Consider the following 22,972-nt stretch of genomic DNA (forward strand, 5'->3'; position numbering starts at 1 on the left):
TCCCCTGCAGCAGACAACTCTGAGACCAAACCATCCCTTCTCAGGCACAGGAACTATGAAAAAGACCCCATGTAGACAGTTTTGAACAAATTCATTAGTGTCTCACACAGATAAATACTCACCCTTTCTCCTTTTCTCCCTGGCAGCCCTACATTTTTGGGTTTTGGAGCTGTACCTGGCTGAGCTCAGAAGTCACTCCAGAAGGACTCGGGACCATATAGGATACCAGGGATTGAATTCTGGTCAGCTACATGCAAGGCAAGTATTCTAACCTTTGTCCTATGGCTTTGGCCTCTCCTTTCCTCCCTTTCAACAAGCCTGGGAGAAAGTATCAAGAGCCAGTGCACATGACTGCATGCGTGAGGCTCAGATCACTCTCCAGCACTGCAGTTTGCAAACACTGCTAGGTGAGTTCTGGGTAGCCTGTAAACTTTGCGGGGACAGCTGTGGTGGTACCTAGCTACAGACGGCCTGCTTCACTTAAAGTGAAGCATCAGGTCCCAGTGCGGGCTATCATATTACCAGGAATGGTCCTGGGAAGCCTGAGCACCACCAGAAAGATCAAGAAACAAAACCGTGATGGCCCTTCCTCCATTTGACACCTCACAGCCTAGCCCTCAGTTTTACCAGAGGCAGGAGCCGGGGATAGAAGAAGACATTGGTCTCGGCCACATCCATGGAGGTGACAAGCTGGCGGATGTAGGCGCGGTCATCAGTGGTGACCAAGGCACCAGGCTGCAGGACATCACTCTTCAGCACACAGTTCAGATACACGGGCAACAGCTTCATGCACTCAGGCAGGATAAGCTGTGGGGTATGGTCAATTCAAGTCCATAGTTAGAAGCCATTGCTCAGTGACCACCACATGCCCACACCTGTGTGCCTACCTGTCCCGCTGAGGAGGGGCTGGCGCAGTTCTTTCTGTAGCAGGCCAGGATCTGAGCACACTGCGCGATGAGCAGATCACGGACTGACTTCACGGGGCTGCTCAGGACTCCCCGGTATGCTGCAGAGGGAGGGAGATGGTGTTATGGCACGTCAACCTTCCCTGGAGGGCTACCACTGCCCAGAAAGAAACACAAGCCACTGCACGTGGATTGAGGCACACCTAGACCCACCCAGTGAGCCCGTGGCCTCACCGAACTTGGCCATGTAGTTGATGAGTGTGTCTGTCTCGCAGTTACGGTACAGGTCAGCCAGCTGCGTGCAGCAATTCAGGGCCAGGTTGTGGATGCGGAGCCGCCGCTGGCCTGCACAGCTGGTATAGAGCAGGGCACACTGGAGAGTGGGGAGAGAAAAAGAGCTCAGTCTCGTCTACACCCATGCACACACTCCTACATTTATCTGGTTTACCACTATCTTTCCCAGAAAAATAGATAAATTCTTCAGGGCCCTTAGGAAATCTACCCTTTTTTTGTTTTGTTTTGTTTTGGTTCTTGGGCCACAGTGGCAGCGCTCTAGGGTTACTACTGGCTTTGCACTCAGAAAATACTTTTGGGGCCCGGAGAGAGCACAGCGGCATTTGCCTTGCAAGCAGCCGATCCAGGACCAAAGGTGGTTGGTTCGAATCCCGGTGTCCCATATGGTCCCCCGTGCTTGCCAGGAGCTATTTCTGAGCAGATAGCCAGGAGTGACCCCTGAGCACTGCCGGGTGTGGCCCAAAAACCAAAAAAAAAAAAAAAAAAACAACTTATGGCAGGCTCAGGGAACCATATGGGATGCCAGGGATTGAATTGTGGTTGACCGCATGCAAGGCAAAAACCCTACCCACTGTGCTATAGCTCTGGCCCAAAAAAATCTATCTTTTTTTTCCGTTAGTTTTTTTTGGTCATACCCGGTGGTGCTCAGGGGTTACTCCTGGCTCTGAGCTCAGGGGACCATATGGGATGCCGGGATTTGAACTGGGGTCTGTCCTGTATTAGCCATGTGCAAAGCAAATGCCTTACCACTGTGCTATTGCTCTGGCCCCAAAATCTACCTTCTTGATGCAAACAGGAAGTGCCCCTCTCTCCCCACATGGGTCTGATGCCACCATTGCCACCTCAGATTGTTATAGCACCCCAACTGAACCTGAAGCTTCTTCAGCCTCCTGAGAGACCATTCTAGCAGCGGAGGGGGCATCATCACACTGGGAAATTGAACTCAGGGAACAACTATCTTTCTCTAACTGCTCTGAGTAGCCGCAGCTACAGGACAGGCACCTGCAACAGTGCGCCGCTCTCCTCATTTAGCCGGTCATCATGTCTGAACTCCACGGTCACCGTCTTGTCCCCGTCCAGCCCAGCCAGCTCCACATCCGTCGTATTGCTCATGTAGAATGCACCGAAGAAGTCCACAGCACGGATACCTGGGGACACACAGGCAGGTCAAGGTGCAACGTATCCACCCATGCTACCACCCCTCCTCCTGTAGCACTCCTCCAACTAGCTCTCCTCGCACCCACGCCCTTCTGATCAACGTCCCCCCCAACCAGTGCCCCTCTGACTCCCGCCGATGAGAACTGACCAGTGCTCGTCCGGACCCGCATTACTGCATCAAATCCAACGACTTTTTGTACATCCCAACGCAAGTCGCTCAGGAACCGATCCTGGTCATTCTCCACCTACAGCCATAGGCCAGGAGCACAAGGTTTCAAGCACCTTGTGCCCAGCCCCCTAAATCCCTTCACCCTCCTGCCTGCTGATCGCCATTATGAAAATCAGCCAAGACTGATCAAGTGATCATGCTGAGGGTGATACTAGCAACTAGTCAGCACTTGGCTGTCTACACAGGTGGAGACATTAAGTGTTTAAAACAGGGGTCTCAGGGGCCGGGAAGGTGGTGCTAGAGATAAGGTGTCTGCCTTGTAAGCTCTACCAAGGAACGGACCACGGTTCGATCCCCCGGCGTCCCATATGGTCCCCCCAAGCCAGGGGCGATTTCTGAGCACATAGCCAGGAGTAACCCCTGAGCGTCAAACGGGTGTGGCCCAAAAACCAAAAAAATAAATAAATAAATAAAACAGGGGTCTCAAACTCGCAGCTCGTGGGCTACAAATGGCCCTCCGTACAACATTTTGTGGCCCTGCCCTAGAGGAATCTTTTTTTTGTTTTGTTTTGTTTTAGTTGTTTGGGTCATACCCCCCAATGTTCAAGGATTACTACTGACTTTGCACTCAATGATCACCCCAACTTTGCCTCCTGCGGACCGCAGGTAAATTGAGTTTGAGACGCCTGGACTTTAAAGAAAGAAGAAAGGAACACTTCATCCTCAATAACACAGCCAGGAAATTTCCACCCCTGTTCATCATACCTGGAAGCAAGAGTACTTGTAGATGGAGCCCCCAGTGAGCTGGGGCACCACAGACAGTGTAGCCACGTCCACATACTGGTTAGGGAAGAGGAAGAGGTCAACACAGCAGCCTTGGGCCACACACTCTCTGGCCAGGTTCTGATAGGCACCTGTCTGCGGCTGAAACAGCGTCTGAGAGGAAGAGAATACGTAGTCTGGGGGGACTGCGCTCCAAGGATGGCAGAGGCCCAGGTTCAGTTCCCAGCACCATCAAGAGCGACCCCTGAGCAAAAAGCCAAGTGTAGCCCCTCACATAATACCAGATGTGGCCCAACCTCCTTCCCCTCTAAAAAAAAGCCAAAGAACACATCTCAATGAGTCAGCACATATGATGCACACCAGAGGCCCAGGCTCAACCTGAAAACCAAGTGGTGTAGCTTGAGCACTGTAAGGGGTAGCCCTAGAACACTGAGCTGGGAGTCTCCCCCAAACAGTCAGAAGTGACCCCCAAAGAGAAACAAAATAAAGAATAAACTGTTTGGGGCCGGCGAGATAGCATGGAGGTAAAGCGTTTGCCTTCCATGTGGAAGGAAGGTGGTTCGAATCCCGGCATCCCATATGGTCCCCCGAGCCTGCCTGGGGCGATTTCTGAGCGTAGAGCCACGAGTGACCCCTGAGCGCTGCCGGGTGTGATTCAAAAACCAAAACAAAACAAAAAAGAATAAATTGTTTAAACATGTCCACCCTATTTGAATACAGCATCTGTAATTTTGGTTCTGGGGTGAGGACCCAGCCAGTATTCAGGGGTTATTCTTGGTTCTGAGGCTCAGAGCTCACACCTAGAGGTCCAGGAGTGCTGGGTGCTGGGGATCAAGCTCAAGTCAGCTGTGTACTAGGCAAATGCCCTTCCTGCTGTATCATTGCTTTAGCCCCTGAAACTCTATTTTTAGCAGCGCTGTAAATCATGGTGCCCCCATAAAACTAAACTACATGAGTGAATGTGGCAGAACAGGGGTCTTGAAGAGTTGCCACCCCCAACTCCAATCACACACCTTCTCCTTGTCCGTGTTGATCAGCTTCCTGTCATCTCTATTTTTCAGCTTTCCTGGGGCCTCGGCAACTGGCAGGGAGGTGTGGAAGAGAAAGAGCTTCCCCGAGCACTCGGCAGCCTGGGGAAGGAGAGCACTGTGTGTTGGAGGGTCCTTCATCACCTATTCTCCACTACTACTTCCCATGTCTCCTCCCATGTCAGATAGGCTGTCTGATGGGAGAGACTTGAGCCACTGAGAAAAGGAGGGCTCTAGCTCACTACCTCAGAGCACCCAGGAAAACCAGCCCTACCTTCAAAGCCTCCATCCCAGCCTGGATCACAGGGGCAAACACTGTCTCCGTCTCCCTTGTGTCTGCAAACATTTCTGGGATCTGATCCAATAAGCTGAAGAAATAGATGACAGAAGGAAGTCAAAAATGCTGGGGGTGGGGGATGGGGTGGGCGGAGAGATAGCATGGAGGTAAGGCATTTGCCTTTCATGCAGAAGGTCATTGTTTCGAATCCCAGCGTCCCATATGGTCCCCCGAACCTGCCAGGAGCGATTTCTGAGCATGGAGCCAGAGTAACCCCTGAGCACTGCTGGGTGTGACCCCCCCCTCCAAAAAAAAAAATGCTAGTGCGGGCCAAGAGCAATAGTACAGTGGACTGGGCATTTGTCTTGCACCTGGCTGACCCAGGTGCGATCCCCAGCATCTCACATGGTCTAAAGCCTGCCAGGAGTGATTTCTGAGCACAGAGCAGGAATAACCCAAGTGTTTTCCCGGTGTGGCCCAAAAATAAACATGAAAAAAAAAAACAAAAACCAACTGCTATCCGGCACTGTAGTGACATCATAATGGGGAAGCTGCTTGCCTTGCATGTGGTTGGCCTGGATTCGATCCCCAGCATCCCAAATGGTCCCCTGACCCCTGCCAGGAATGATCCCTGAACGCAGACAGGAGTAACCATTGAGGATGACAGGGTGGCCCAAAGCCTTCTACCTCCCAAAATTATATCCAGGAACCAGTGAGACAGAAGAGCATTTTAAACCTGGTTTTGTTCCTCAACCCCGAAGGAATGACCCCAAGCATCTGGGTATATCCCAAACACCCGCTACAGCCTCAAAAAAATAACTTGTCACTGGGGCCGGAGCAATAGCCCAGCAGATAAGAGTGTTTGCCTTGCACGTGACTGACCTGGTTTTAATCCCTGACATCCCACATGATTCCGAGCCTACCAGGAAATATCTCTGAGTACAGAGCCAGGAGTAACCCTGAGCACCGCTGGTATGGCTTAATAAACAAACATGTTCTACACATGCATCAACCTTCAGTTCCCTCAACTGGCTTCTGGCCCCCAGACTCTGAGAAGCCCCAGGGACCAGTCCAATATGTCTCTTTTTTTTTTTTTTTGGTTTTTGGGCCACACCCGGTAACGCTCAGGGGTTACTCCTGGCTATGCGCTCAGAAGTTGCTCCTGGCTTGGAGGACCATATGGGACACCGGGGGATCGAACCGAAGTCTGACCAAGGCTAGCGCAGGCAAGGCAGGCACCTTACATTTAGCGCCACCGCCCGGCCCCCCAATATGTCTCTTAACTGCCCTGCTCCGCTTGCGGCTCTCTGGGGTTGTGGCCAACCCACTCCCACTATCCTTTGCCCCGAAACCGACATCACCTGGTGATGACTGCCCGGGACTCGTTAACGTTGACCAGGAAGCCATCCAGCAGCGGCACAAACATGTCCCCAACGTCAGACACCACCAACATCTGCGGCTGGGCTAGTGAACTCTTAACATTGTAGAAATGGAGCACCTTGTTGTAGGTGACAAAGCCCACGCGGATTGCCGACTCTTCTGCACCGCCATCTCTGGGGGGGTGGGCAATGATAATATTACCTACTGCCCTTCGAGCCTTGGACACACATGGAGGTACATTGAATCACACCCACCAACGATCCTGAGCCTGGCAGCAGCAGCACTCACCTGGGCAGAAAGTCCAACAGGGATTTGAGCTCCTCACACAGGAGCCTGACGAGGCCACTGCGGACGGCATTGTAGGAGACGTCAATCATGAAGATGAAGGCCGGGGCGCTGGGGAACTTGTTATTCTGCAAAGGAAGAACAGGTTTCGGAGAGAGGGGAGCCGGTCAGCAGGCTGGTGGGCCAGAGAAAAGTTAGCATCCAAGGGAACAGCACAATGACCAGGAGTCTACTCATCCTCTACCCACTACCCTGCCCGTCTGCCACCCCCATAGGCACCGCTCCTCACCTTGCAGTAATCTACAGTAGCCAAGAACTCGTAAGAGCCCAGGGATAACTCTGGACGGTCATAAGCATCCACACGTTTTCCAGTGTGGTCCAGGTGTTGGAAATACTGATGGGGAACTGCGGAGAGTGGGTGGTGCGTCACTCACTGGTTCTCTAAGTATGAGCAAGCTGGGTCCTGATGCAATTCCCTCTGCTAACCCCCAGCCCCATCTCTGTCCTTCTTCCCCACTTCCCAACCCCAACTCCCACAGCCCAGAGCCTCCCCAGATCATTGAAACAAAGTGACCCCAGCCCTACCATCGTTGACGCAGCTGCAGAAGCAACACTGGAAGCGCTTCCCACCCTCAATGAACTGCATAAAAGGACACATGTATGCTTTGCAGCGGTTGCAGCGCAGAGGACCTGAGTCTCCATGGTCAACGATGTATGGCGAAGGCTGAAGAGCAAAGAGGAGGCCTTAGGTGTGGAAAGAAGCAGCAAGGGAGAGGGAAAGCCACAGGGCAGTGGGTAATGGTGAGAATCCAGAGGGGAAGAAGGGCAAGGCATAGGGAACTGGTATACTTAGGGAGTAACAGAGAAGGAGAAGGAAGGACGATGGAGGAGGAGGAGGATGGTCACAGGACTTCAGAAGAGACCCCAACTCAGCCCCCAAATTTTATTTCCCTTTCTTTTTGATGCCAGGATTCACACACTCAGGGGAACACATGCAGTGTCCTAGATTGAAGTAGGGTCGGCTGCATGCAAGGCAAGAACCTTTACCCCTATGCTATCCATCCAGCCCAAATTTCACTATTTTTTATTTTATTTTATTTTTGGTTTTTGGGTCATATCCAGCGGTGCTCAGGGGTTACTCCTGGCTCTGTGCTCAGAAATCAGAAATCTCCTGGCAGGCATGGGGGGGATCATAAGGGATGCCGGGATTCAAACCACCGTCTGTCCTGGTTCTGCTGCATGCAAGACAAATGCCCCACAGCTGTGCTATCGATCCAGCCCCCGCACTTCTTACAAAATGGAGCCCTAGGACCAGAGCAATATAGCACAGTGGGTAGTGCCTTTGCCTTGCACGAGTAGGGTTCAATTCCTAGGCATTTCATATGGTCCCTCAAGCCTTCCAAAGAGTATTTCTGAGAACAGAACCAAGAGTAATCCAAGGGCCGTCACATATGCCCCCCACAAAATTAGAATCTCTTGCCAAACAGGGTGAGGCCATAAGTTCAACTCCCCCAGCACCATGAAACAAATAAAAGGGAGCATGAAATGGGCTCTAGCAAACCAGGAGCCACCAAAGGAATAGAAGATCAAAATATACCTATAAAGTCTTGTTTCTGACAGTTTTCTTTCTCTTTCTCTCTCTCTTTTTTTTTCTTTTCTTTTTTTTCATTTTTGGATCATACCCAGTGGTGCTCAGGGGTTACTCCTAGCTCTGTGCTCAGAAAGTACTTCTGGCAGGCTTGGGGGACCATATGGATGCTGGTGATTGAACCCGGGTTAGCCTTGTGCAAGGCAAAAGGCCTACCTGCTGTGCTATTGCTCTGACCCTTCTTTCATTCTTTGTTTAGGGACCTCTTCTGGCTGAGCTCAAGATTTACTCCTGACTCTGCTCAGAGATCACTCCTAGGCAGGCTCAGGCAACCATATAGTATGCTAAAGAGATCAAACCCAGGTTGGCCTCATGCAAGGCAAGCATCCTACCTACTCTACGATCTATCCAATCTCTATCCTAGAAATTTTTTTTTTTTTTTGCTTTTATCTTTTGAGAGGGCTACAGACAGCAATGTTTGGGGTTATTCCTGGTTTTGGACTCAGGGATCACTTCTTGCAGAGCTTGGGGGAGCATATGGATAATAGGAATTTAGTCTTCACATGAACAAGACCAGAGCTCTCCCAAAAACAAAATACAAACAAACAAACAAAAGAAGAACAAGGGGCCGAAGAGATAGCATGGAGGTATTGCATTTGCCTTCATGCAGAAGGACAGTGGTTCGAATCCTGACATCCCATATAGTCTCCTGAGCCTGCCAGGAGGGATTTCTAAGCATAGAGCCAGGAGTAATCCCTGAGCGCTGCCGGATGTGATCCAAAAAACCAAACCCCCCCCCCCCCCAAAAAAAAAAAACCCCAAAGACCAGAGCCCTATCCATTGTGCTATCTCTCTGGTCCTACAAGTTGGCAAGTTGGCTCTTTCATACTTCAGGGCTCCCCTTCAATCTCTTGGGCCTTTGTTCTTTACCCATCGCCCCCTTCATGCATGGCCCTGGCATGGAAGCTTTTTTTGGTTTTGGGGTCACACCTGGCAGCACTCAGGGGTTCCTCCTGGCTCTATGCTCAGAAATCGCTCCTGGCAGGCTTGGGGGAGCATATGGGATGCCGGGATTCAAACCACCATCCTTCTGTATGCAAGGCAAACGGCCTACCTCCATGCTATCTCTCCAGCCCCGGCACAGAAGCTTTTGATGAATCTTCCTTTCCCCTTCTACCCAAACAAGACTTTCCACTTGGCAGCCAGAATTACATGAAGAACAAAGATACTTGTTTTGTTCCTACCTGCTCTTTCGGGGTGGGGGTGGGGTGAGACTCACCTCCTCAGGGGGCAGCCTTGCCAGTGGCTTGATGACAGCTGCCAGTGGTACCTGAGCCTGCTTGGCCATGTCTGATGTGCAGGGGATGTTGTAGGATGTGCACCGGATGTACCGGGGACTCGCATTCCCTGGAAGAGGACGCCAGAGTCTCATCACAAAACCCCTCCAGGCACCAGCTTGGCATCTGTCCCCCATCCCATGGGTCCCTCAAATACGAGAGCGCATGATGGTTTGGCTCTCTCACCTGGTATGTGCCCACTCTCTGCAGGCTGCCCCAGTGGAGCTTAGCCCCCTCCTCACCTTGGTCTTTTACCAGGAAGTTGGTGGTGACTAAGGGGGGCACCTGCCCCCGAACTCCAGTAACAAATGGCTCTGATCCCCGATTGTTTCTATCATCCTCGATGACTTGAATCTGCAGGGGAGGAGAAGAGCCATGAATAGGAGGGCAGGTAAAGGCACTGCCCTAGCCCAGGCAAGCAGGAGCAAGCCTGGAGGAACTGTTCGCACAGGAACACTTCATGCACCAGGCCCTCTCGCCTTTAGGAGACCCCAGAACTGCCAAGGCTCCATCTTACTCTTGGCAGCAGAGTGCTGAGCAGACAAACCCCTAAGATGAGCTTCGTTATGAAGCACCACAACACCCAATCCATGGCCATCACCAGGCTTCCCTTCCACAAAAACAAAAACTCTAATAATTAAAATTTTTGTGTTTGTTTTGTTTGTTTGGGGGACACACCTGGCGGTGCTCATGGGTTACTCCTGGCTCTGCACTCAGAAATCACTCCAACATGCTTGGGGGACCATATGGGATGCCAGGAATTGAACCCAGGTCAGCCGCATGCAAGGCAAGAGCCCTCCTCACTGTATAATCTCTCCAGCCCCATCTATTCATAGACTTTTAAATATGATCAAACTCTACTTCCCTCCCCAAGCAAACTTCCCCTCCTTTCTTCTTTCTGAGATACATTCTGAGTCAGAGTTAAAAAATAAAAACAACCACAGAAGACAGTAACCATGTAAAAATGAATCCATCTCAAACAAGTCTACACTCAATAGGAAGAGAAGGGCTGGGGTGAAAGATGAAACAAAGAAAATGACTCGGAATTGAGGAAGCAGATGCTCCCATTTCAGGTGAGCATCAGCATGTAAGCATGAAGGACAAGGAGCAGCCCAGTCCTTTCCAACCCTGTCCTCATTCCCCGCATTAGCATACCCAGCCAAGGGGGAAATTGCGAAAGATTTTTGCAAAGCTTGTAAAAAATGAAAATCAGGTCTTGATGTAGGTGGATGGGGTTTGGTCAGTTACTCCAAGACAGATTCATTCAAATTAGGAAAAAAATAAAAAAGGATAAGACAGACTAATGTCACACAGACCAAAATGCTGAAGCTAAGAAACACAACAGAGTCAAAGAGACATTCCAAGTGAGAAGGTCGTTCAGATTTCCCAAATCCGTGGTCCCCTTTCCGAAAGGGAGATCTGTGTCCCAAACTTGCACAGAAACAGCCACCAACCTAAGTGGTTCTCTCCAATAAGCTGGAGACACAACAAACCAGGTGCATCCAAACCAGGTCCAGAAGCTACTTCTCAGCTTTGTCCTGATCTGGCATGCATGGAGGAGCCATCAGGACAGAACCCAAAGCTCTGACTTGCCTCCTGGTCCCCTTTACAGCCGACCTCTCCCCGCACATCCAGGGTGGCTTGCAGCCTGTGCTTCATCATTAGATGATGAGCAAAGCATGCACCTCCTTGTTTGTGGGTCAAACAAAGCAAAGGGCTAGAAATAGTCAAGGGAGAGGCTACGGAGGGATGGAGGTGGCAGATGAGGTGCGGGCGTAGTGACAGGCATGCATGGACGTGCTGACACAGGAGTGACACACACATGCACAGATACCCTCCACTTACTGGGCTAGGAATGGCATCAGGGTCTATTCTGTGCCTGGTTTTCTGCTGAGGAGGCAGCTCACTGAATGGCTTTTAGTGTGTTAATAATTTAAGGCGGCAGGGGGATGCAGGGAGGGAGACAAAAGAACAAGAAGCAGATGTTACTTCTCTCAGCCCTGAGGAATTAAGAGGTGACGGCTTCAGCCCTGCTGACTGCTGAATTTGGGCCCCTTCTACACCCAAATGTTCCAGGCCTTCGGACCAACACAGATGCATTAGTGGCTCAGAGTCTGATGCAGAAAGATAAAGATCAGGTGATTCAGAAGGTGAGCACAGATTGCAGGGACTAAACAGGAGAAATCTTTTTATTTGATTTGAGTTGGGGGCTATATACCTGGTGGCATTAAGAAATTGCTCCCGGGGCCCGGAGAGATAGCACAACGTCGTTTGCCTTGCAAGCAGCTGATCCAGGACCAAAGGTGGTTGGTTCAAAGCCCGGTATCCCATATGGTCCCCTGTGCCTGCCAGGAGCTATTTCTGAGCAGACAGCCAAGAATAACCCCTGAGCACCGCCGGGTGTGGCCCAAAAACCAAAAAAAAAAAAAAATAATAATAATAATAATAATAATAAAAATTGCGGGGCCAGGAAGGTGGCGCTAGAGGTAAGGTGTCTGCCTTACAAGCGCTAGCCAAGGAACGGACCTCGGTTCTATCCCCCAGCGTCCCATATGGTCCCCCCAAGCCAGGGGCGATTTCTGAGCACATAGAGAGGAGTAACCCCTGAGCGTCAAATGGGTGTGGCCCAAAAACAAAAAACAAAACAAAAAAAAAAGAAAGAAATTGCTCCCAAGGCCCGGAGAGATAGCACAGCGGCGTTTGCCTTGCAAGCAGCTGATCCAGGACCAAAGGTGGTTGGTTCAAAGCCCGGTATCCCATATGGTCCCCTGTGCCTGCCAGGAGCTATTTCTGAGCAGACAGCCAAGAATAACCCCTGAGCAACGCCGGGTGTGGCCCAAAAACCAAAAAAAAAAAAAAAAAAAGAAAGAAATTGCTCCCAGGGGCCGGAAAGATAGCACAGGGGTAGGGCATTTGCCTTGCAAGGGACCCACCTAGAACAGGCAGTGGTTCGAATCCCAGCATCCCATATGGTCCCCCATGCCTGCCAGGAGCAATTTCTGAGCATAGAGCCCTGAATGCCACTGGGTGTGGCCCAAAAAGCAAAAAAAAAAATTGTTCCTGGTAGGCTGGGGGACATATGGGATGTTGAGGACCCAACCTAGGTCAGCCACATGCAAGGAAAACACCCTACACAGTATACTATTGTTCCAGCCCCCTTTACTTTTTTTTAAATGTTTCTTTTGTTTGTTTGTTTTTTGGGTCACATCCAGTGGCGCTCAGGGGTTACTCCTGGCTCTGCACTCAGAAATCGCTCCCAGCAGGTTCTGGGTACCATATAGGATGCCGAGATTCCAACCACCGCCTGTTCTGGGTTGGCTGCATGCAAAGTAAACGCCTTACCACTGTGCTATCTCTCTGGCCCCATTTGTTTGTTTATTTATTTTTGGTTTTTGGGTCTCACCCGGTGGTGTTCAGGGGTTACTCCTGGCTCTGCGCTCGGAAATCACTCCTGGCAAGCACGGGGGACCATACAGGATGCTGGGATTTGAACCACCGTCCATCCTGGACTGGCTGCACGCAAGGTGAACAGCCTACCACTGTGCTATCTCCAGCCCCTCTTTATTGTTTATTTTTATTTTGTGGCCACTATAGCCAACTGTGCTCAGGGGTTACTCCCAGGTCTGTGCTCAGGAATCACTTGTAGCAGGGCCATGGGGGACCACATGGAATACCAAGGATGAATTTGGGTTGGTTGCATGCAGGGCAAACACCCACTCTGCTGTACTATCACTCCAGCCTCTTAATGTTTATTTTTAGCTTTTTTAAGTTAATGTGGTTTATAGAACTGTTGTCCTTAAGTCAATGAGAGAATTTTAAGCAAGAACCAAAGAAATATCCCCTCCGAAAAGGTCAAACCACCCTCCTACTGACTCTCTTTCATCTGAGAAAATCCAGACTCTGCTCACTATGGGAGGAGCAAAGAAGAGGAACAACTACTTAATCCTTCAGGGGACCTCTTTAGCCAGCTGGCTCTCACCAAGGCAGCTCCCAGTGGGAGAGGGGAAGACAGAATGGTATATGACAATGGCTAAGCACGGAGAGCTCTGACAGCAGATGTCGGACAGAACTAAACAGTGGCTCCACTCACAAGAATCGGCCCAGCCTCTACCCCACATAGAATAGGAAACCTGGGAGGGGCGCCAAGGCTCTCCGGGGGAACTCATCACATCTCCCCCACTGCCCCCAAAAACTGGAGGCAGCTTTTCCCTACGGAGTGGCAGGAGCCTGGAAGCAAGACAGGAGTGGGTTTGTTCCCAAGGTAGGATTGAAGAAGGTGCTAAGATGTGGGCAGACATGCCTCTGAGCACTGGGCATGGGCTAGGCCAGTGGCTCCATCCCGAAAAACTCACTGGCCTAGATGGTCTGAGAGGACTAGGGCTACATCTAGCCACCCCTCCACAGAAAGACACAGGAGTAACAGAACACTGCAGTCACCCAGCACTCAGGACACTGTGGCCTGCCCTCTCCCTCCCGTCTTGCCCCACCATGCAGCAAAGGTGCCTCCCACCCACCCCCCACTCCCATCCAGAGACTTCTGGGGCTTCAAGTTCCAATTGAAAGAGTCAAGAGTGTATCTGAGCTCCATACTCCACAAGAAGATGAACAAAAATGGGCAAATAGTCATGACAGCAAAGTCAAGGACCTCCTGGAGAAGGACTGGGCTGTGAGCAGCACCGCCTGCCCCTGAATGGTGGGCTCAGCTACTCACCGGGCTTGGGATTGCATCAGGGTCCAGGCGCTTGGGAGGCAGCGGCTGTGCAGGCCCAGGCTGACTGCCAACCATAGAGGTGCCCAGGTAGGGACCCCCATAATTGGGCTGAGGGCCCCGAGCTGGCCCAAAGGAACCTGGGAGACAAAGACAAATGACATGTGATCTCACAAGGCCCTCCTAAGTCTCAAGGAAATGACTAGATGCCTGTAACTGGAGATCTGAGATGAGGAGCCACTACTCAGATCCAGAGCATGGGAGCTCAACAACAGAGACAGAAGTGTATTTGCCTACACATGGGCAGCCTTTGTTTGATCCCTGTCAACCTGATGGTCCCCTGAACAATGCCAGGCTTGATCCCTGAGCACAGAGCCAGGAGTAAGACCTGAGCAAAGACAGGCGTGATGCTAAACACATAAAGAAAAAAAAAGTATCTTATAAACCCTAGTCACAATACCCAAAATTTGACCATTTGTTCACCACTTAGTAGCAATACTAAAGGGAAATGAAAACTGGTAAGATGTAGCTAGAGTGATAGCATAGCAGGGAGGGCAACTGTCTGGCACACAGCCCAACAGCGCTCTATCCCCAGCATCCCATAGGGTCCCCTAAGCCCGCCAGGAGTAATTCCTCAACACAGAACCCCTGAGCATGGCTGGGAATGCGGCCACAAAATAAAATCAAAACCTAGCTTAAGGGATGGCTCCAAGGGCTGGGGTCCCACCCTAGGCCCAAAGAGAAAGAAAGGCCAGGGAGCTAGAAACACTCACCATTCTGCTGCAGCTGGTAGCCTGGCTGCTGGGCGTGAGCCGACGGTGGGGGGCCAGGGGTCCCACTTAGCTGAGTCCCGGAAGGCGGAGCTTGTGGAGGTGGTGGGGAGACATGGTTGGGCTGGCTCACTGGGGGTGCTCCAAAGCCCTGCCCAGGCAGGAGAGGGCCAGGCATGGACGGCAGCCGAGGGGCCCCTGCAGCAGACAAGGTGAAGCCAGGTGCCTGTGGTGGGGCTGATGGTGGGTGGGCCTGTGGGTATGAGCCATAGATGCCAGAGCTGGGGAGACTCCCTGAGGAGGAGGCCAGAGATGCTGGTGGGCCTAAAGGCATAAGGACAGTGTGAGGCCCAATTCAACACATCCCTGCATGGCCCCCACCCCACACCCCTCCTGCACCCCAACTCACTCACCAAAGCCCAGTCCTAAGGGGGGTAGGGCCTGGCCCACAGTGCCACCAATCTGCATCCCGGCCAGCTGAGCGGTCATCTGGGCACTGGCTGGGAGCTGCCCAGAGGGCTGAAGCACAGCGGGCTGGGTAGGCAGAGGGGTCCCAAAAGGCTGCGAGCCGGGAATCCTGGGAGGAGAAGGCAGGGTGAGGATTGAAGGCCAGACAAGACAGTCTGCGAGGTCGGCCAAGAGTGTGTCCCAAAGAGAAGCAACAATTCGCAGCCTCCCTCTCACCCTGGACTCTTCTGTTTTTTGTTTTTTTTTGGGCCACATCCAGTGGCACTCACAGGCTCCTCTGACTGTGCTCAGGGATCACTCCTGGCAGATTCAGGGGACCATACAGGATGCCTGAAATAGAACCTGGGTCAGCAGGTGCAAGGCAAATGCCCTCCTATTGTGCTATCACTTCAACCCCCATCCTGGGCTCTTTTAAGGCTTCATACCTTCCCCTATTGGTGAATAAGTTACATATATTCCCGAGAACTGACACTGAGATCATTTGTAGCAAAATCTGTTTCCCGGGGGGCTGGAGCCATAGCAAAGCAAGAAGGGTATTTAATTGCACAGGACCAATCTCCAGCGTCCCATATGGTCCCCAAGCCTGCCAGGAGTGATTTCTGAGTACAGCGGCAGAAGTAAACCCCTGAGTGCTGCCAGGTATGGTCCAAAAATGAAAAACAAACAAAAATATTTATTTTCCAATGGGTTCACTCCACAAACAGGCTAAAAGCACACTCATACGAAAACCTGCACGCTCCACTACCCAGCAAAGGGCTTGTGTTCAGAAAGCCTGACCTGGAGCTGCAGGAAAGGTGCATAGGGGCCTCACAGAGCAGGTGCCTTTTTTGGGGGTGGGGGTTGGTTGGTGGGGATGTGGGGGCCACACCCAGTAGTGCTCAGGAGTTACTCCTGGCTCTGCACTCAGAAATCATTCCTGGCAGGCTCAGGGGTATTGAACCCAGGTCCATCCCAGGTCCATCCCAGGTCATCTGCATGCAAGGCAAACATCCTACCTGTGCTATCACTCCGGCCACATCTGCACTCAGGAATTACTCCTGGCAGGTTCAGGGGACCATGTGGGATGTCAAGGATTGAACCTGAGTTGTCCACATGCAAAGTAAGTACCTCCCCGACTGTACTACTATAGCTCTGCCCCTTACAGATCTATTTCTTATTCATAGTTGTAATTACAATGAGTCTATCTTTTTGTTTGTTTGTTTGATTGGGCCACACCTAGTGATGCTCAGGGGTTACTCCTGGCTATGTACTCAGAAATCAGCCCTGGCTTGGGGAACCATATGGGACACTGGGAGATCAAATCACTGTCTGACCTAGGTTAGCGTGTGCAAGGCAAACGCCCTACTGCCTGCACCAGCACTCTGACTCCACAATGAATATATCTTATGGCAATTTAAAGTGGGCCAGAGAGCTAGAAAAGTGTTAAGGCCTTTGCATGTGGCCAGGCCCAGTTCAATCCCTGACACAATGACACCATATATGGTCTCCCAGGACCACTAGGAGTGACCTCTCTAAGTACAGCCAGGAATAAAGCCTAAGCACAACCAAAAAAAAAAAAAAAAAAAAAAAAAAAAAAAACAACAACCAATTTACTAAATCATGTCTCTTGGTTTGTACAGTTTGTTTGGTCTATTCTTGTATTATTGTAAAAGATACACAATGTCATTCAGCAAACCAAAGCTGGGAACATGTTAGCCTCGGTTTCAATGCAGCATGGGGTAGCTCAAAGGACCAGAGCTATGCCTTGCAAACGGGCCCAGGAACCCAAGTACCAAAGGGGGCTCTGGTCACTATGGGAAATGACCACCAAGCACTACACTGGAAGCAGCCTGGAAACACTGCCGGTGATGGGCCCTAAACAGAAACAAAACAATGGCAAAAACTTCAGTCAATTTTCTCTACAGCCCAAGCAAAATAGTCTTACAAAACACTCCATGAGGCCAGAGATGTGGGTCAGTAGAACAGCGCAAGCTTTCTGGGTGGGAGGTGCCAGGTCTAAAACCTGACATCACAAGCCAAAGCCGAGAATGCAGGACCCGGAGAGATAGCACATCGAGCGGAGTTTGTCTTGCAAGCAGCCGATCCAGGACCTAAGGTGGTTGGTTCGAATCCCGGTGTCCCATATGGTCTCCCGTGCCTGCCAGGAGCTATTTCTGAGCAGACAGCCAGGAGTAACCCCTGAGCAACGCCGGGTATGGCCCAAAAACCAAAAAAAAAAAAAAAAAAAAAAAAAAAGCCGAAAATGCCATCCTGTCACCCTTCTGATGCACCCAATTACTTTTTCCTCAGCACCTGTTTGGCTGTTCTTCCCTTAGAAACTTGTCACGGGCCCAGAGAGATAGCACAGTGTTGTTTGCCTTGCAAGCAGCCGATCCAGGACCTAAGGTGGTTGGTTCGAATCCCGGTGTCCCATATGGTCCCCCGTGCCTGCCAGGGCTGTTTCTGAGCAGACAGCCAGGAGTAACCCCTGAGCACCGCCGGGTGTGGCCCAAAAACTAAAAACCAAAAAAAAAAAAAAAAAAAGAAACTTGTCACCATGTCACTGACACCTCAAGTTCTACTTCACAGGTTTTGACATCCTTTATCACCTTTGCCTCCTTTTGTTTCCTGGCTCAGTTTCATTTCTTCATACATGTTTGTTTGTCTAATATCTTCCATGAACTCTGCCAAGCCCATGTTTCCCAACCCATTCCCAACCACGGGTGGTCCTTTCCTGACCTCATTTCCCTTTTATGCCTCATTCCTACCCCATCCTACCAGTTGGCCCTAAGCCTCATTCCAGGGTTCCTCCCATTTTATGAGATTTTCAGTCTGTTTGAGAAATGTTTCACTAAACTGTAAGCTCCATGAGAAAAGAGACTTGGTCTGTTTTGTTTACTGCCTTATCTTCCACATCCAAGACATCTCTGAGACATGATCAAACACAACAGCTTTGCTTTGACATTGCCAGGAGTAAAGCCTATATCCTCCTTATACAAGGGATATGCTCAACCACTGAACCACATTGTAGGCCCCTGAAATAATGACAACTGGGTGGAAGAGTCAAGAAATAAATTTCCTTCCTCAGAATTTTCCAATGGTACAAGAGTGTGCCCCACTCCTTATGTTTAATCTCAGTGTTTACCATGAATACAGACACCCTATAAGAATATTAGAAAGTTGGGGGAGAGATAGCACAGCGGCATTTGCCTTGCAAGCAGCCGATCCAGGACCAAAGATGGTTAGTTCGAATCCCGGCGTCCCATATGGTCCCCCGTGCCTGCCAGGAGCTATTTCTGAGCAGACAGCCAAGAGTAACCCCTGAGCACCACCAAGTGTGGCCCAAAAACAAAAAAACAAAACAAAACAAAAAAGTTGGGCTGGAGAGATAGCATGGAGATAGGGAGTTTGCCTTGCATGCTGAAGGACGGTGGTTCTAATTCTGGAATCCCATATAATTCCCTGTGCCTGGCAGGAGTGATTTCTGAGCGTAGAGCCAGGAGGAACCCCTGAACGCTGCTGGGTGTGACCCCCCCCCAACGTAAAACCAAGAATATTAGAAAGTGACTTTCCTAAGGGCCATGGCCATAGTACATTAGGTCCAGTATTTGTGGTTGACCTGGCTTCGATCCCCAGCATCCCATATAGTCCCTTAGTCCCATTAGGAGTGATTTTTGAGCACAGAGCCAACAGTAATTCAGCCCTAATCTTACAGCTAGATGTGTGGCCCCCAAAAATAAAACAGCAAAAAGCACCTTTTTCCAGTACCACACTTTACCCACTGTCATGTTTTATTTTTATTTATCAAGAAACACACAACGCTCCCTTAGAGGGTAGAGAGGCCTATGCTTCCATGATGGGCTCCAACGCAAAGACAAAGGCTTACCAGAATGTGGTCCACCAAAGGCACAATCCTGTGGGTTTTGTTTTTGTTTCTGTTTGTTCTGGGGCCACACCCTGTGATGCTCAGGGGTTACTCTTGGCTATGCGCTCAGAAATATCGCTCCTGACTTGAGGCCATATAGGATGCTGGGGACCGAACCAAGGTCCATCCTAGATTAGCCGCATTCAAGGCAAACGCCCTACTGCTGTGGTATCACTCCAGCCCCAGAATCCTGTGTTTTACTCTGAGTATCTCTCCTTTCTTAATCAAGGCGAATGTAACAGAAAACGGCATACAAAAGAGCCTGGGTTCTACAGTGCGCACAACACCCATAGGATAGATGTCTGAAGCTCTGACAGCCCATAGGAGACAGGAAACAACTGAATCTAGATGAGTGGAGGGAAGGGACTAGAGTTTCCAAAAGAAGAGCAAAGAAACAAAGGGAAGGAAGCAGATTCACCTCCATCTTTCTGTCCTTCCTCTATCCCATCTCCTCTTCCTCCTCCATTCATCTTCCTTCTCCAGTCTTGTCAGCCCAACCTGCTGCCCCAGGCACATACCTCTGCATGGGCACTGTGGAGCTCGGTCCATTCTGCACATCTTCTTGGCTGAACCGCGCATAGGCAGCCTGGCCGCCAGGGACCTGTGTGGTCGAGGTTGGAGGCTGTCCCGAGTCAGGTGGGGCCCTCGACACACCTGAGCAAAGGACAGAAGGTGGTTAACAAATGACTCTCTGCCCTGCCTTTAGCAGGACCCCAAGGCAGGGATCGAGCACAGCACCCCCTCACAGACACCCCATTGCAAAGTCAGCTCTTTATTGGGGGGAGGAAAGCCCCCACAGCAGTGTTTTTGGGACTTGGGTGCCCTCGGTCAGCAGTATTCAGTCCAGTGATGCAGGTCTGAGGGTCAGCCCTGGCTCAGCAAGGCTGTGCTACTCAGACTGGACAGTGTAAGGAGTCCCCAGGCAGGGTGGCACCCAGTGGTAGAAATGGAGTAGGGCATGCTGGAGGTCAAATGTGGTCTCTTTTCAGCTACCTCTTCAGCTAGCCTTGAGACTTTTTCTGTTGGCTTTCTGATTTCATTTTAGGACAACACCTGGTTCTGCTCAAGGACTACTCCAGAGTTCAAGGTGCCATGTGGGGGATGTCAGAGAGATGGTACAGAGTAAAGCACTTGCCTTGCACACAACTGACCTGGGTTCAATCCCTGGCATTCCATGAGGTCCCCTAAAAACCAGATGTGATTTCTGAGTGCAGAGGCAAGAGCCGTGAGCACCGATGGGTGTAGCATAAAAACAAAAAACAAACTAACAAACAAACAATGGGGGTGGGGGGAATGGTGTGTAGTACTCAGGTTCAAACCTGGCCTTCCAGTAGGCAAAATAAATCCTTTGAACCATCTCCCCAGTTCTGAAAAAGTTAATTCTTCCCCCCTTTTTTTTTTCGTTGCTCCTTCTGTTTTGTTTTTGGGTAACATCGGGCATTGCTCTGGACTTACTCCTAGGTCCTGGCTGTCCTTGAGAGTCACTCCTGGCCTTTGCTCAAGACTAAATATGGAATCGGGAATCGAACCAGGATTGGCCACAAGCAAGGCAAGTGCCTTAACCCTGCTACTATCTCCCCAGGTCCATTTAAGGATAACTTTGGACTCCTGAACTCAGAATCTTGAATCTCTGTGAGAAGATGGCACAGAATGTGGCCATGCAATATATTCAGTGATTAATTAGGGCATCACTTGAGCCCAACCCACAAGCTCTGCTTCATATCCTCCACTCTTCTGATGCATCCCATGGTGCTCAGGAATCACTTGAGGCTTTGCTAAGTAAAATGTGAAGCCAGGGATTGAACCTGGGTCAGCCACAAGCAAGACCAGTGCCTGAAGACCTCCCCAGCTCCCTGACCATCTTTATTTCATGCCCTTAGAAGTGTGACTGGTCCCAGGGGCACAGGACCGAGGAAAAGTGTGTCCTCACTGTAGCTCTTATTTCTGCACAGGAGCTGTGTGGGACTGTTGGCCTGCCCTCCCATGAGCGCTGCCACCCATGTCTTCACAAACCCTTCCACTCCTCATATCCACCAACTCAGCCCCTTTCTTTATACCCAAACACAAAGTACAGTAAGAAGGCTTTCAGCTTCTTGGACCACTCTTTGGACATGCTGCCAAACCCTTGTTCAACAACTGTTATGGGTTTTGTTTTGTTTTTACTGTCCCCCTCCCCCAACAGAAAGATTAAATCCTAGAAAAGCTAGATTACAAGTTACCTCTGTACTTGTAACCATCACTGAACTAGCTGTGTTTTCTTCTCAGTAACAACACTTCCTCCAGAGGCAAAGCCAAGCCAAGTTCCATCTTGATAAACTGGGACTGGACCGAGCAGACATGAATTCAATCCAATTGGGAGTCTCAATCCAAGAATTAGGCTCTCCCTAAGACCTGAAACCCAATCCCCCCATTTCCTCCACACCCCCAAGATCATTAAAACCCTAATACTGCTTTCAGCTCCCAAACTGTACCTACACCAACTTAGTTCTCTCTTGTTTTCTATATCACTTTATGAAAAGAAGCATAAACAGAGCAGGGAGAAAGCTCAAAGGACAGGAGATCAAGCTTCCTATGCCAGAGATACAGGTTCCAGTCCCAAGACCATCTGAGCCCTGAGTACCAAGCCAGGAGTAGTTCCTGAGCTATTAAAGGGGGTGCCCCCCCCAAAAAAAAAATCAAAGAAAAAAAAAAAAGGAACATAAAATGTTGAGCATAGTCCTAAGTCAGTCTAAAGACAGATCAACTATTAACCATTGCTAAAAAGCCTTTAAGGAGCTGAGGAGATAGCACCAAGGGTGGAGAGCATGCTCTACATACTCAACCTCAGCTTGACCCCCCCCAATCTGTAGGGTGTGGCCCTGATGACCCCCAGCCTCACCAGCTTTGAACAGCACTATGCTGGCTGGGTTCCATCTGGGTTCCAACTGGGTTCCAAAACTGAACTGTCAGCTCTGAACTATCTGGCCATGGCCCCCATAATTCGCACTGCTACAGAAGACCCTGAAAAGAGTTCTTCTGGATAATCTAAGTATCTGAATTAAAACAGCTTCTCGGGACCAGAAAGATAGCATGGAGGTAGTATGTTTGCCTTCATGCAGAAGGACAGTGGTTCGAATCACAGTATCCCTTATGGTCCCCTGAGCCTGCCAGGAATGATTTCTGAGTGTAGAACCAGGAGTAACCCCTGCCGGGTATGACACAAAACAAACAAAAAAAGCTTCTCAACTAATGACACAAAAAGTCACATTAACTGGACAGCAGCCCAGACTAGTGCTGTTTTACTTCCAGGACTATTAAAGTACATCTAAAAAGCAAAGGAAGGGACCAGAGCCATAGGACAGTAGAAAAGACATTTGCCTTACACATAATCAACCCAGATTCAACCCCCAGTACTCCAGCAACCCTGAGCACTGCCAAGAATAGTCCCTGAACAAAAAACCAGGAGTAACCCCTAAGCATCGATGAGTAGGGCACAACAACAACACAAAATCAGAGAAGAAAAGGAAACTTAGCTAAAAGGAATGACATTAGTGGCACTCAAGCAAACCCCACAGTTTTTAACATAATCTATGAATGAGCTTCCCACGTACTACAGTCACCTATGATCAAGACCATCAGTCCAAGCAGAGACATCTACGTATATGATCAGAACTATTTTCCAGGAAACTTGAGGCCAATGGGAACTCTCTGATGCTGGCAGTAGGCATTCTCAGAAGTGGGGTCGAAACCTTCCCAGCAGCCCAATAAGGCTTCACTGGGGGACTCCCCCTCAAGGGAATGAACATGGACCCGAATGTTCTACTCCCACCCAACATCTAAAAGCACAAACACCAACTCCCTCTGTGAAAGCCGGGAAGGTTCTGAGACACAGAGGCAGATTCATACTCCTCTGTCTCATTCAACCTGTCTCTCTAGGCA

General features: G+C 50.2%; 1 protein-coding gene across 2 annotated transcripts in view; it reads right to left on the reverse strand.

Annotated features, from left to right (window-relative positions):
• SEC24C (SEC24 homolog C, COPII coat complex component) overlaps window positions 1-22,972 on the reverse strand; it is a 30,291-nt gene that overhangs the window by 1,319 nt on the left and 6,000 nt on the right. The window contains exons 3-21 of one of the 2 annotated variants that reach the window (XM_049789087.1): window positions 19,573-19,708; window positions 15,096-15,259; window positions 14,686-15,006; window positions 13,916-14,052; window positions 11,050-11,118; window positions 9,447-9,558; window positions 9,147-9,274; window positions 6,865-7,003; window positions 6,569-6,684; window positions 6,283-6,407; window positions 5,976-6,167; window positions 4,612-4,705; window positions 4,323-4,439; window positions 3,292-3,462; window positions 2,506-2,602; window positions 2,202-2,347; window positions 1,140-1,278; window positions 888-1,006; window positions 628-807 (exon numbers count right to left, since the gene is read on the reverse strand). In XM_049789087.1, the coding sequence (XP_049645044.1) occupies window positions 628-807; window positions 888-1,006; window positions 1,140-1,278; window positions 2,202-2,347; window positions 2,506-2,602; window positions 3,292-3,462; window positions 4,323-4,439; window positions 4,612-4,705; window positions 5,976-6,167; window positions 6,283-6,407; window positions 6,569-6,684; window positions 6,865-7,003; window positions 9,147-9,274; window positions 9,447-9,558; window positions 11,050-11,118; window positions 13,916-14,052; window positions 14,686-15,006; window positions 15,096-15,259; window positions 19,573-19,708 (2,702 nt within the window). The remainder of the gene's footprint in view (window positions 1-627; window positions 808-887; window positions 1,007-1,139; window positions 1,279-2,201; window positions 2,348-2,505; window positions 2,603-3,291; window positions 3,463-4,322; window positions 4,440-4,611; window positions 4,706-5,975; window positions 6,168-6,282; window positions 6,408-6,568; window positions 6,685-6,864; window positions 7,004-9,146; window positions 9,275-9,446; window positions 9,559-11,049; window positions 11,119-13,915; window positions 14,053-14,685; window positions 15,007-15,095; window positions 15,260-19,572; window positions 19,709-22,972) is intronic. The other variant, XM_049789088.1, reaches the window with a different exon arrangement.

Source organism: Suncus etruscus, chromosome 15 (genome assembly GCF_024139225.1).
Source record: "Suncus etruscus isolate mSunEtr1 chromosome 15, mSunEtr1.pri.cur, whole genome shotgun sequence".
Classification (NCBI taxonomy): Eukaryota; Metazoa; Chordata; class Mammalia; order Eulipotyphla; family Soricidae; genus Suncus; species Suncus etruscus.